General features: G+C 35.3%; 1 protein-coding gene across 1 annotated transcript; it reads left to right on the top strand.

The window, feature by feature from the left end:
- The first annotated feature begins 949 nt into the window (after positions 1-949).
- On the top strand, positions 950-3,353 carry LOC134261111 (uncharacterized). Its single transcript, XM_062743577.1, has 3 exons — positions 950-2,584; positions 2,824-2,991; positions 3,339-3,353. The coding sequence occupies exons 1-3, from the start codon at positions 950-952 to the stop codon at positions 3,351-3,353; spliced, it is 1,818 nt and encodes a 605-aa protein (XP_062599561.1).
- The last annotated feature ends 11,858 nt before the right edge of the window (positions 3,354-15,211 follow it).

The raw sequence follows: 15,211 nt of genomic DNA on the forward strand, positions 1-15,211 counted from the left end.
TCAATTATTTTTGTGTTATTCTGTGTGCAATTCTGTGGATTTTTATATCAGCATGATGGTAAAGACTTCAAGAACAAGATTCACTTGTTCGTTTGCGGATATTTTAGCATTCTTGTGCATATTTTATGGATTTATATTCAAACTTTTGTCGGTGAACCAGGGTGAGTTGAAATCATGCAAAGTGCTGACCGTGACTCCTATTGTGTACACCCCTGCCGAGTTAAAGTCGCTCAGGTATAACAATACCATGTCGTCTCTCAGGCTTAATGAAAATGTAATGCATAAAATAAAACTATTTGGAATTAAACGGCGCTACCGTGGTCACAGATCAAGACGAAGGAAACCGAAACAAAAAGACTGGAATAAGGGAGTTCATTTAGATTTGTTAAGACCTCTTAACAGAAGGCTAATTGATTACTCAATAGACAGAAATCTCTCATTCGCGGTTGTGAACACGCAATCAATATGTAATAAAGTCGAAGAATTCATTCATCACATTATAGAAAACAAACTAGATATTTGTTGTGTTACTGAAACTTGGTTAAACGATAGTAATCCGAAACACAGAATTGTGAGATCCGATCTAAATATAACTGGATATACTTTTATTGATGTACCCCGAAAATCCCGATCTGGTGGCGGAACTGGAATTCTATTTAGAGACACACTTCAAATCAAAGTAATTGACTCTTGTCAAAAAGATTCATTCGAACACTCTTTGATTGAACTAGTTTTTAATTCCACGACTATACATATTTTGGTTGTATATCGTCCCCCATACTCGAAAGCCCATCCAGTATCTACGGCAAAATTCTTTGACGAATTTACACCCTTTCTTGAAGAAATATTATCAACCCATCGCACGGTTATAATTACAGGAGACTTTAACATTCATTATAATAAAACTAATGACTTAGACACGATCGCTCTAAATGAAATGTGCGATGACATGGGTTTAGTGCAACTTGTCAACTGCCAAACGCATCGATCTGGAAACATACTTGATCTGATCATGATCCGAAACAACGACAAAATAGTGTTGTCCGAACCGACCGAAAATTTTCAGATAAGTGACCACTGTTTCATTCATACATATGTATCTCTTCCTAAGCCAAAGATAACACGGGAAATCAGAAAAGTTAGAAAACTAAAGGACATAGATGAAACGCAATTTCAGGCAGATCTAATCCAATTCAACGAAAGTGCCATCAAATATGAAAATTTAGAAGATACAGCAAAGTTTTACAATTCAGAACTCAGAAATATTTTAGATAAACACGCTCCGGAAAAAGAGAAAATTGTTACCATTCGACCTTCCCTACCATGGTTTACAAAAGAATCGCGTCTCCTTAAAACACGTTGCAGGTCAGCGGAACGAAAATGGAGAGGAAACAAGACCCCGGATAATGACCACGCCTTCCGATGTACTAAACGAGCCTACAGGAAAAATCTCAGATACAATAGGTATCAGCATATTAACTCAAACATAGCCGAATGTGGAAATGATTCTTCAAAAATGTATAAATTAATATTTGGATTGATTGGCAGAAAAAACTGCAATCCTATGCCGCCTAACGCCAGCGATGCATCACTGGCGGAGGAATTCAGTTCCTTCTTCATGGATAAAATTTTAGCCATTCGCAAAAGTTTAGACGATTTTGAAAAATTTGACCCAAACTTCGGACTTAAATGCACACAAGAGTTTAATACCTTTCATCCTGTTTCAGATGAGTATGTTTTACGTGTGATTAAAAGTTCTAAGCCCACTACCTGCCCAACTGACCCAATCCCGTCAAAATTAATAAAACAATTTTCTGATGTGATATTGCCAACAATTGTTTTCATAGTTAATAAATCACTAACATCTGGTTTATTCGCTAATGAATGGAAAACTGCTATAGTTCGACCCCTGTTGAAAAAAAGCGGTTTAGATGTGATTTTGAAAAACTACCGTCCTGTAAGTAATTTAAGTTATATATCAAAAATTGTGGAAAAATGTGCTCTGAACCAATTTATGAAATATCTGGAATCAAACAGATTACTACCTAGCTATCAAAGTGCATATAGAAGAGGGTTCAGTACCCAAACAGCTCTCCTGAAACTGTCATCAGACATTCTGTGGAAAATGGAAAAACAGGAAGTTACTGCCTTAGTCGCATTGGATCTCTCTGCTGCTTTCGACACAGTCGACCATGCCATACTTAGCAACGTGTTAGAAACTACTTTCGGAGTATCTGAAGTGGCTCTTCATTGGTTTCAATCATACCTTTCGTTCAGGAAAGCCGAAGTGCATATCAACGCGTCTAAATCACAGCCTAGATTTCTGAATTTCTCGGTACCGCAAGGCAGCATATGCGGACCTGTGTTATATACCGTGTACGCGAGTACGCTTCAACATTACATCAAAGATTCGGGTGTGTCATTATTAGGTTACGCAGATGACCACTCTGCATACGACAGTTTTAATCCGAAGAGTTTCGCTGATGAGAAACGTGTAACAACAAATTTAGAAAAAGCGTTGGTTACCATCAATGACTGGATGAATCTGAACAAACTAAAACTTAACCCTAGTAAAACTGAATTTGTACTACATGTATTTGGCAGTCAACAAATGTTATCTCTATCATCTTCCATTTCCCTTAATGTAGTGGATACGGTTGTTAATTCATCTCCTTGTATCAAATATCTTGGATGTTATCTGGACGAAAATTTAACTTTCAAAAATTTGTCAGTGAAAAATGCAAAACAGTTTCATTGAATTTGTTCTTCATTAAACAAATTCGCCAATATCTTAGTGATGATTCGTGTAAACAAATTGTACAGTCCCTTGTCACTAGCCATTTAGATTATGCAAATAGTGTCTTGTATGGATTGCCAGAGTGTACCATTAAAAGACTACAGTTGTTGCAAAATCGTGCTGCAAAGCTTGTGTTGAAGCTGAGGTCTACGGATAGTTCTACTGAAGCACTCAAACGACTACACTGGCTACCGGTACACTACCGCATTAAATTCAAACTTGCATGCATTGTCTTCAAGTGCATTAACGACAGCGACAGCCCACAGTATCTTAAAGATATGCTCAGTTTACGAACATCATCATATGGCATTCGATCCGTAAATCCTGCAGCGAAAACATTGAACGTCCCGTCCGTAAGACGCAAAACTTTTGCCTCTAGGTCTTTCGCGGTAGCTGGACCTTCGATTTGGAATGAGTTGCCAACGAACGTTCGAATGTTAACTGATTACTATATTTTTAAACGACATCTCAAGGCGTTCTACTACACCTGTGCTTTTAAATAACATTTAATTGTGAACACTAGTATATTTTATTTAAACAGTTAGTGAACATTTAGACTTTATTTGATATTTTAACATATGGATTGTTTTGTATCATATGTATATATGCTATTGTATGTACAGCGCCATTGATTGCATACTATATGTAAAATTGAGCGCTTTAACAAATTTTAATAATAATAATAATTAACTACTGCTGATTTTGTTGTTCGTTTTGTCATTTTTTTAAGATTGGAATTGTACGAAAAATATATCATCAGAAAGTTATCTTCCTTGCCTTGAACAGCGTTTCAACCAATGAAATAATTGAAAATTTTCTCATCATGCAATTTCTACCAATCACAAAAGAGAGGAAGTGCATAGTCCGACGACTGTAAAAAAAACTTCAACTATACAATACCGTCTTCCAAGGAAGACGGTAATGATAATTTAAATTCTTAAGATTAATTTATTTGGAGTTCTGTACATAGATCTTTAGCTGGCTAGTCTAAGAAAAACGGATGGACGAGCAGAGATTTTGTAAATTAATTTAATTTCAGAGGGCTTCAGTTTCGTATGCTCACTGCGGGTCAGCAGGTGTGACCTATTATTGGGGATGCTTACTTCTCCTAGGCACCGGAACTTTCAAGGATCCGTTTTTCATTTGAGACCGATCACTATTCATTCTGTATTTTGATACAGATACTGAGTACATCTGTTTATTAATATTATGAACTATTTCTCTCACAGAAAGAAAGACAAGTAAACAAGATAATAAAAGTTTTAAGAAATGTACACTATTGACTTTAAATACAATAAATGTTCGAATTAGTAAATGGTACATGACAATAATTCAAAAAAGAGTCTTGTAAGCACGATATATATAAACGAACATATACTGAGTATTTGGCAAATATTTAAATAATGTGACGTTTATAATCGTTTGTAATGATTAGACTGAGTACAGAAGTCCCTGGAAACAAAGCTTTCATCATCTTTTAAATAATTTCAATTGAGAAAAAAGGAGAAGAAAACAAACGTTTCATTATGGAAGTAATCTATAACTGTACAGCTTACAGATGCAAGGTTCTCCATGAGCTGTTTTACTGTGTTGCTCCCGACACAGCAAAATTTTCTACGACACAGTAACGATTAAAATTTTATGCATGCAACACATTTTTAAGGAACTCGTAAGAATATCATCCTGTCCTGAACTTTCCCTATTTTTTCCTTTGCAATTCGGTAATTTGATAAAACAAAAATGACAAAAAAGTAAAACAAATTTACTTTCAAAAGTGGTAATTAGTTTGATTGTATCGAACAGAATTCCCCCTGCTTTCATAGCACGTGTTTTTACTTTTATCAATATGTATGCCGAAAATATTTGTATATCGAAATAGTGATTTATTTTAAAAAGTGTGCGCATATATTCTTATTTAAGTTTAATGAAAAGTAATTCAGTTGCGAATTTGATCTCGAAAATAGCGCGAATATTTAGTGCTTCACGTAAACTCTGCAACACAGTAAAATTTCAAATGATGCATGGAGAACCCTGCAGATGTATTCAGTTTTTTTTATATATAAAGCTTTCTTCACGTACTAGTATTACTTAAGTTAATTAAAGGGATGGCTAAATATTTTGGCAAGGAAAATGAAACTTGATCGAGAGATTCTCCGATGTTTTGCAGTCTGTAATAACCTTCAACCCCTTAAGCCAGTAATTAACCCGTCCTTTCTGTGCCAGTAGCATAATTCGATCAAATATTTATTGTTCATGAAGGGGTGCCTTATAATTAATCACAGGCACCTGAATTTTTATCAGTAAGTCTCTAAATTAGCCAAATATCGAAACATTCTACCCCTCTATGTACAGTTTAGATACACAAGGTGTGCAACGCCATTTTGACCCCCTGTTCAATTCAGGCTTCAATTTAACACATAAATCGGATATGCCTACTGGTTTTCGTGTAGCATTGGGTTCGAATATGATATTTCTCGCTACATATTTCTTCCTTAAGTTTAAATCCAACGCGTTGATAATGTTATCAGCTAAACTTCATGCTGACTTCAAATTTCGTCACAGGGCCCGATCGCCATCAGCTGACGTCAAGGAAATTTAATCTCGACACTAAATGCTCCTATACATAAAATTTTAAAATACAACAATAAATTTATTTCATTGACAAACAAAATCAGATAAAAATTAAAAACCGAAAGATTATGTTGTTTTGATAGTCTTGATTTTATTTAACATATGTTATATGTGTTAGAAACAAATCATTGGTAGAGGCTTTGTTGAAGTTTCTGTTGTCGATAGGTAGCGCCTTATGGAGGTTTCCGGTTGCCGACACATGCCATATAGCGGCTAGCGAAGCTAACCGCTTAAAAATTACATCACAAATTTTAGATAAAACTATTCCTCCTGGTAAATGGTGGAGAAGTGTTAAATCATTAACCAAATTTGCTAATAAAAATAAAATACCCCCAAGACTAAATTGTAATGGTAAAATGTCAAGGCTACTCAACTTAATAAACATTTTGCTGAAATTTCTCATATTGAACATTGTAGAGAACCCAAATTGCCCCCTCAAGGACCCGGTCCTCCTTTTTCTATTGATTCAATTAGTATTTCAACTGAGGATGTTATTGATCAACTTGAAAATTTGAATATAACAAAGCCTCCCGGTCCTGATGGAATTGCACCCCAAGTACTAAGAAATATAATTCCTGCAATCAGTAGACCACTGGCTAAATTATTCAATCTGTCACTGAAAACCCCAAAATTCCATATACTAAGTATCTGGAAGCAATCAGATATAACACCTGTATTCAGAAATAAAGGGAGCCCAGAAGATCAAGCAAATTATAGACCAATATCACTTACTTAGTAGTTTATGTAAAATTATGGAAAAAATTATATTTAAAAATCTCTACAACTATATGAATTATAACAATCTCCTCTCTAAGAACCAGTCACGATTCCAACCCGGTGACTCCACTGTTAATCAACTTGTTGAAATTTACAAAACAATCATATCTAATCTAGATCAAGGCAAAGATGTTAGGTTTGTCTTTTGTGACATATATAAAGCTTTTGATAAAGCAAACTATGGCATAAAGGCCTTTTGTTTAAACTGCAAAAATATGGTTTCAAAGGTAAAATCTTATGTTAGATTGAGTATAAGCTTTGTGATAGAGTTCAGAAGGTAGTGTTAGAGGGATACTTCTGAGGATTGCAGAGTATCAATGCTGGAGTTCCACAAGGCTCAGTTCTAGGACCATTTCTTTTTCTTATCTATATTAATGATATTACTGATAAAATACAAAATCAAATACGACTGTTTGAAGATGACACATCTTTGTTTGTTATTGTTGATACTGACATAGATAACCCAGCATTATCTCTTACTGCAGACCTTGAAAAAATAAGGCAGTGGTCCCATCAATGGCTAGTTGAATTCAACCCTAATAAAACTATTAATGTCAATTTTACTAGAACTCAACGAGTACATCCAAATATTACATTTGGAAACACAATGAATATAATTTCCCAAAATCAAACGCAGCTAGGTTAGGGCCGCCCATAGGAAATAAGCCTTTAAATATTCCGAAAAAATCAATATAATGTCAATATTTTTTTTTTAATTAGCATTTGTTTTAATTTAATGGGAACTATACTAATGCATTTGTATGTATGGGGTCTCAACCGAGTTCGGCCAACGCGACTTCATGTACATCAGCTGTTTGTCACGTGACATGTTTAAAATTAGAAAAATATGCACGGATACAAAGATCATAAAAGTTCAACGATATACGGATAATTTTTCACAATCAAATTGATTGTGTTTTATTTAAGACAAATTTCTTAACCCGAAAAGTGCTGGGAGCAACTTCTCACTGCCCGGGAATTATATAAAATTTAGCCGACTTTTAATAAAGTATGTACATTTACACTATACGCATTGAAGAAATGTAAAACTACGGACAAAATAGACAGCGCACAACTTGCTCCAAGCACTTTTCAAAATAGTAGGGACAGTATCTACATGTGTATAAAATATTATTATTTATAATCAAGCGGGATATCGTTGAACTTTTGAGATTTTGGAGGGGTTGTACATATGATTGTAGTACGTTTCTATATAAAAGTGCATGACTGCGGCTTTATAAGAGACCTAATAGTTATCAATTAAATAAGACTGTGAACTATTGATTAATGCATTCAAAAATATGAATCAATTGTAGTCAGATCACTCTTATAATATAGATTTAATTTTCATATTTTCAGTTCCACTAATAGCTTTATCTGCGTCTCAAGTACAGAGAAACTGCGTGTCAAACTAGCATATGACGTCATATCTGTTAGTACAGCGAGATTAAGTTGGCTTTGATTTTACATTCGATTAGTGTTATACTGACATGATAAGTTACAAATTGATTGATATTTACAATAATCATGAGAAATCAAAGTATGTAAGAGTATATGAAAAAGAAAATTATTATTTATTCGCCGAGATTCATTTGTACAATTTCACCGTGACGTCGTAATCGAATTCCCGAGGCTCTGCATACACTGTTCTACCTTTAGGTAGCCCTTAACCTAGTTGCGAAGTTATTGTCACCTTGGACTGACACTTCAGTCTAATGGGGGTTGGTTAGAACATATAGCAACAATTTATGAAAGAGCTTGCCTAAGACTAAACATACTGCGCACACTAAAATATAAATTAAAGAGAGACTCCTTAATAAAAATATACCTATCATTTGTTCGACCAGTAGTAGAATATGGGGATGTGGTAAGGGATAACTGCACTGAAGAACAATCATCTTCGCTAGCCAAGGGTTTCTGATACGCTACTCTCCTCATAAACCCTTGGCATACGGTGAAGTCAAAAGAAGGGATTGTTTTCCGTCACGTGATCTCGAATCTATCAGATACGCGCAGATTGCGTCATCGCCAGAAATAAAGACACGTGTTAAAAAAAATTAAATCGAAGTTTTTTTCAAGAATAATTAAGAAGCAATAATTGAGTTATGTTTATTTATTATGTATAGAACAAATATGAAGCTTCATTATAGATTCTTAATCACATATTTAGAAGATATTGGATGACACCATGGCTATTCATAGAATTGAATGTTATCTTACGGATCGTTGTTTACTTGCGTTTTTCATTTCCGAGATTAAAGAGTGAAGATGTATCCCGAACGCAAATATCAAACGCAAATGTCATTTACAAAAACAATTGCTGATTGGTCGACCTGGGTGTACTGAAATCCAATCAGAACTCTGGAAAAAAATTCCTATTTCTATGAACACCGTAGGCCAAGGGTTTATGAGGAGAGTAGCGTATCAGAAACCCTTGGCTAGCGAAGATGAAGAACAATCTAAATTACTTAATATTGGAGAGTGTACAGATGGAAGCTGCAAGAATAATTATAGGCATTAGGTGTAATATATCAAAAAGTAATTTATATAAAGAGTTGAGATGCGACACTTTAGGTTCAAGAAAGGAAAATCAAAAGCTCACATTAATGTATATAATCTTACCCCTGATTATATGAATAATATGCTTGAAGGATGTATGCCAATCCAGCATAATTATAATTTGCGCAACCCTAATTTGTTCCCCAAACGAAGTTGGGGAACATATTGTTTTTACTCTGTTTCTTCCCCTGCGAGGTGAAATTCATGATTTCAGGAACTTTTATGAATCGTTCATGAACATTCATGATGTGTTCATGAATGGTTCATGACTGGTTCATAAAGATGGTTCATGAACTTTATTCATGAATATATTCATAAAATGTAGTTCATGAACAAATGATGAATATATATGAATATTGGTTATTTTCATTTTAAAGACAGAAAAAATGTAGAGTTCAAGGTATTATGAATGTTCATGAATTTTCATGAAGACTAAAATAATTGACAAAAATGATCGACAGAAAACACTCAATACTCTCATAATACAACTTTTGCATGCAGATGCAATTGTTGAACAAGCCCCTGGTATAATATATGTTTAATAATAATTCTTTCACCATCTGAAAAAATAAATCATGAAATCTCTAAACATTTAGTGTTTTTATTTGATTTTAATTAAACAAACACTGCATTATAATTGACAGCATTTTTTTTTTCAAATTCATTACTTGTGTTTCTTCATAATTTAAATTAAACAGTTATATTCATCATAATGTGCTTTAATTAATGTCGTTTTTTATCACACAACTTTGTTCGACCGAATTTTCTCTAACATCAAATTTTAAACAAGTTGTTGGAAAATGAAACATTCTGGAAAATGAACTTTGTGAGCTTCGTAAAAAAACATTTTATATATTTATTAACAACTTGAAAATGATATCACTTGTCCGTACTGTACCGTATTATTCCTGGATCGAAACGCTACATACATTTCAATTTTGGTGCAGTTAAAATGTCAAAAGTTTCCCTTGCTTCGTGCGTAAATGATAGAGCACAGACTGCATGGTTGTAAAGTATCTATGATCCACTTTCGTATTTTGTAGTTTTAATTCTCCTATGCGTCTTCACAGCTCAGAATATTCTGTCTGAGGGCGAGAGATTGTTATTATCATGTCATAGGGGGCCGCCATACTTGCTATACGAAACTAAGAGTCAATATACATGTATAATTTATGACGTAAAAAAATCGAATTCTTCATTGATAAAACTTATTTTGATATAAAATATTGTATTTTCAGTGAAAAGTTACTCAGATAGTGTTTGTAATTTTTTTTTAAACAGAAATCTTGGAAATTCGAAACTAAGGTATTTCTTAGCTCTACCGTACATTTTTGAATAGGCGCAAACTTGAAAACGCGCGAGACGTTGGAAGTGGGAATTTGTAGTGTGGAAGAATCAGTATTTGTGATCTATTATTTGCATAGTCACTGTGCCGTTTTCGAATTGCATAATTTTATTTCGATCGGGTTCATATTTTGTTTATACTATTTATGGTAGCCATGCGGTTTGCCTGGCGTTTTGGCTGTGAAGTTGGTGATGTTGGCCTCCCTAAGGAGTAAGTTTTATATTGTTTTACTTGAATTTATATCTAACTTGATCACCTGTATATAACAGGGCTCAAGTGGAGAGTACGGACAAAGTAGTTCGGCGCAAGAATTTATATTTGTATATTCATACGCATATTACAGTCGGAAAGTATATGTGTACAAAAAATGTAGAGAGGTACACAGCTGGTTGACGGCAGGCAGACAGGTAGACGGGTCGGCAGGTAGACAGGTTGTCAGGTAGACGGGTCGGCAGGTAGATGGGTCGGGATCAGCAGGAAGACGGTTCGGCAGGTAGACAGGTCGGCAGGTAGACAGGTCGTCAGGTAGACGGTTCGGCAGGTAGACAGGTGGGCGGGTCGGCAGGTAGATTGGTCAGGATCAGCAGGTAGGCGGTTCGGCAGGTAGACAGGTCGGCAGGTAGACAGGTCGTCAGGTAGATAGGTCGGCAGGTAGACAGGTCGGTGGGTCGGCAGGTAGATGGGTCGGGATCAGCAGGTAGGCGGTTCAGCAGGTAGACAGGTCGGCAGGTAGACGGGTTGGCAGGTAGATAGGTCGGCAGGCAGACAGGTCGGCAGGTAGATGAGTCGGGATCAGCAGGTAGATGGTTAGGCAGGTAGACAGGTCGGCAGGTAGACGGTTTGGCAGGTAGATAGGTCGTCAGGTAGACGGGTCGGCAGGTATGCGGATCGACTGGTAGACAGGTCGGCCATCAGGGACCAAATGGAGAGTAGAATAATGTGCGAAGATTAACCCTTATCTCTCGGATGGATGCGAGATTAACCCTAATCAGTAAAATAATGTACGAGGACTAACCCTACTCTCTCGGATGGATGCGAGACTAACCCTAATCGGTATAATTATGTGCGAGGACTAACCTTAATCTCTCAGATGGATGCGAGACTAACCCTAATCAGTCGAATAATGTGAGAGGACTGACCATAATCTCTCGGATGGATGCGAGACTAACCCTAATCAGTAGAATAATGTGCGAGGATTAACCATAATCCCTCGGATGGATGCAAGACTAACCCAAATCAGGAATATAATGCGCGAGGAGTAACCCCTAATCTCTCAGATGGATGCTAGACTAACCCTAATCTGTCGAATAATGTGCGAGGACTAACCAGAAACTGCTTAGCTGTCGACCTGCCGACATCTCTACCTGCCGACCTGTCTACCTGCCGACATGTGACGGACCTGCCGACCTGTTTATTAGCAAATGTTTACCTGCCGACCTGTCGACCTGTTTTAATTTCTAGCAGTAAAATATAACCAAATCACAACTCTGTGAAAGAATATCCGCCGTAATAAGGAACTACATATCCGTTAACTCCACTTGATCCTCTAACAGTATTGTGCAATATATTTTATCATGTTTAAATTCTGCAACTACAATGTTTTATAAAACCGCGCATTTCCAGCATGCGATAGGCATCTAGGCCTGTTCAGCTCACATGTTAAAGATACGCATTTAATTTTGTATGATTGCTTATGATTTTGATATTTTGTCAAATTCTTATTATGCTTTTGTAATTTGTAGTTTTTCACCCTCTCACAAGGTGTGTCCAATAAACAGTACAGTCACTGATCTTTGTCAACTTTTAAAGAAAATAACAGAATATGCAGAAGGAAGGCTATATATAGGATCGATCTACTTCATAACTGGTGAGTGACAAAAATGGAGACAATCACTGAGTCAGAAATCTGTCTGTAAATGTTACTGTCTATTTGTATTTAAAATAACAACTAATTAAAGCACATTATAATAAATTAATATCTCTTTTTTTAATGCATTTTTATCTAACTTTGCTTTGAGTGTGGATCCAACCATATTACATACATTAATTATAGACTGAGACTCAAAACATTCATAGGCCTGATTGATCTACAAAATGGTGGTCCAAGAAATTAGGCTTAAATTCCACTCAGAATGTTTTAATTTGGAAGTGTCTCTGATGCAAAATTAAATGAATCTAAAATGCAAGAAAATACAAAAAAGTCTTATGTTTTAAAATCATGGGTACTTTCAGAAAATCTTTCTTTTTGAAGGAAAAAAAGAAGTTCACAAATGTTGATGAGCAGAAGAGAAGAAACTCTGGCTGCACAAAAATCTGAGCTCTTGAAAAAGAAACAAAAAAAAAAAGAAATGAAAATATGAATGATATTCAATCAAAGGATCCAAATGATGAAATTCTGGAAATTCCACATGGAGAGAAAATAAGGATTTTTGAATTGAAGATCTCTGCTCGAACTGCTTGAAAGCACTGAAAACTGTTTCTCTGGTGCTGAACAAACTTTTCTCCTGGACTAGAATTAAAAACTGTTCAATTTCTGGCATTAAAACACAATTTGAAACATGCTGAGGACGGATCCCCCTCTCCTTTTGACCAAGTAAGGTTAAACATTCTGCAAAGAGTTGCATTTGAATCGAATTTTTTTTATACTTTTACCAGGAATGAACTACGTTGCTCATTTACTATGGTTTAATGTGTCAGATTGTCTATTTAAATTTTTTTAACAAAGATTTTGTTGCCATGGTTGAAAAACAAACAACATTTCTGCAAAATCTTTCAAAATGCTGTATTATAAATCATCTACTGTTACTTTTTTAGCATGACTTCATGCATTTTCATGAATAAACATGAATAATAATATTTCATTTTTTGTTTACGAATAAGCAAGAATATTCATGAATGCTAATGGTTCATGAATTTTATTCATTCATGAACATTCCTGAAAAAATTCATCAAATTGTTCATGAATAGTTCATGAAGATCCTATGAACTTATTATTGGACATTCTTGAAATGATGAATCTTCATGAATATGACTCTTCATGAATTATTCATGAAAAAAAATATTCATGAATATTCATCAATTTTCTTTCATGAATAAAAATTCATGATTTGAAAATGTCCAATAATAAGTTCATAGGATCTTCATGAACATTTCATGAATTAAATTCATGAAAAATTCAAGGAAATTCTTGAAGTATTCATGATCGTCTCGCAGGGGTTATTAAGGTCTTCCGTCTTCAGCGGAAGACTTTACTGTTATTCTTAGGTTTCTTTTCCACTATTTTTAAGGTCTTCCGTCTTCAGCGGAAGACCTTCTTGTTATTCTTAGGTTTCTTTTCCACTATTTTTATTATTAAGGTCTTCCGACTTCCTTCGGAAGACCTTATTGTTATTCGTCTGTTTTTTATTATTATTAAGGTCTTCCGTCTCCAACGGAAGACCTTCTTGTTTTCGTTCGGTTTCTTTTTCCCTATTATTAAGGTCTTCCGTCTCCAACGGAAGACCTTCTTGTTTTCGTTCGGTTTCTTTTTCCCTATTATTATTATTATTCTTCCAACCGATTTTGTGCAAGCGATTTCTCAGAGATGGCTCGTCCGATTTCTACCAAACTTTCAGATCTGAAAGATATTCAATTGATCTTGATAGGTTTTTTTCCTTTTTGATTATCTCACTTCCGGTCGTGAGATATGGACGATTTTCTGATTTTTAGAGGGTCAGCTTGTCCGGGAAACTCCTCCGAAACGACTTAAGATATGGACTTGAGATTTTCAGGGAAAATAGAGGAAGGTTTGGTGAGTTGTAATTGGGTCTCCAAATCTTTCTAGCGCAAAAGGCACCGAAGTTCGGTAGGGCCGAAAAAATGTCTCAGAAATATCTCACAAAATTGGACGCATTTTGTCTCATATCTTCACTCCTGTTCATAATTTGTTAAAACATATTGAAGACAAAATATTCAATATCGCAAGACCTTTCATTTGATATAAAAAAAATAGGGCTGACCCTTCAAATTAGGGGCTAAGAGGGGCCAAAAGTTTTTTATCTATAACTCTCTAATGATCAATTCTTTGTTATACATTATTGATCAAAAGTATTCATCTTAACAATTAGATTATAACTATCTAAGTTGTTTGAAAATTGGCTTATCTGAATTCTAGATATTAATATTTGAAAATCTGAAGCGGGCCCCAGATGGCGGCTGTCTTTGTCAATTCCGCCATTTCGCAATTGGGGTTTATGGAGGCAGCTGAGCGTTTGATTAAACGATTCTGACATACGAATGCATGAAATGTAAACAAAACTACTTGGACTTTCACGTAGTAGTACGTTGCAATTCAGTGTCGATCTTAACACTTAATTTCCGTTTCACTACTTAAGTGTAACTGGGCTAGATACGATATATGTAATGTGTACAAAGACTTTTTAAACGTCGAAATAAAATAAAGGCGATAAGAACGTTTTATTTATTTTATTTCATAAAAGTTCAAAGAAAATGCGCGAATATTTACTCCTGGCGTTTGGCGCAAATTATTAATAGTGACCCGCCTTTTATGATTCTTAGACAGGTGTACTGTTGCAAAAGTATACACACAAGTATATTTAGAGCAGTACTCCCAAAAGCTTAATGGTTTGCGCGTTGGGGATAAAACAGAAAAAGGCGACATGGGTTCAATCCTCTTTGCGACCAAAATTTTGAATCTTTTTCTGTGATATTCATGGCATAAGTAAAGGCCCCTATTTGCTGATTTAACGTATAATCAGTTTCTTGATTTGATAAAGAAGAAATTAAATATCTTTGAATGTCTTAGAACTTTCGCAAGCGTAGGTTCAACGTTTTCTTAAACACTAAAAAATATTAATTTCATTTTCTCATAAATAGGTTGCGCGGGTAATACACATGGTGCCAATGTGCAGGTAAGGTCTTCCCCGTGATGGGGAATGGACCTGTAGAAAACCTTCTCTGGTTCTGCAGAGTCGAGTTTTTAGCAAATAAAATGTATGAAAATGCACGAATATTTACTCGTGGCGTTTGGCGCATATTATTGATAGTGACCCGCCTTTTATGATTCTTAGACAGGTGTACTGTTGCAAAAGTATACACACAAG

This window comes from Saccostrea cucullata, unplaced genomic scaffold, assembly GCF_032062105.1.
Source record: "Saccostrea cucullata isolate Sc308-1 unplaced genomic scaffold, CSIRO_AGI_Scuc_v1 ctg12290, whole genome shotgun sequence".
NCBI classification, from domain to species: Eukaryota; Metazoa; Mollusca; class Bivalvia; order Ostreida; family Ostreidae; genus Saccostrea; species Saccostrea cuccullata.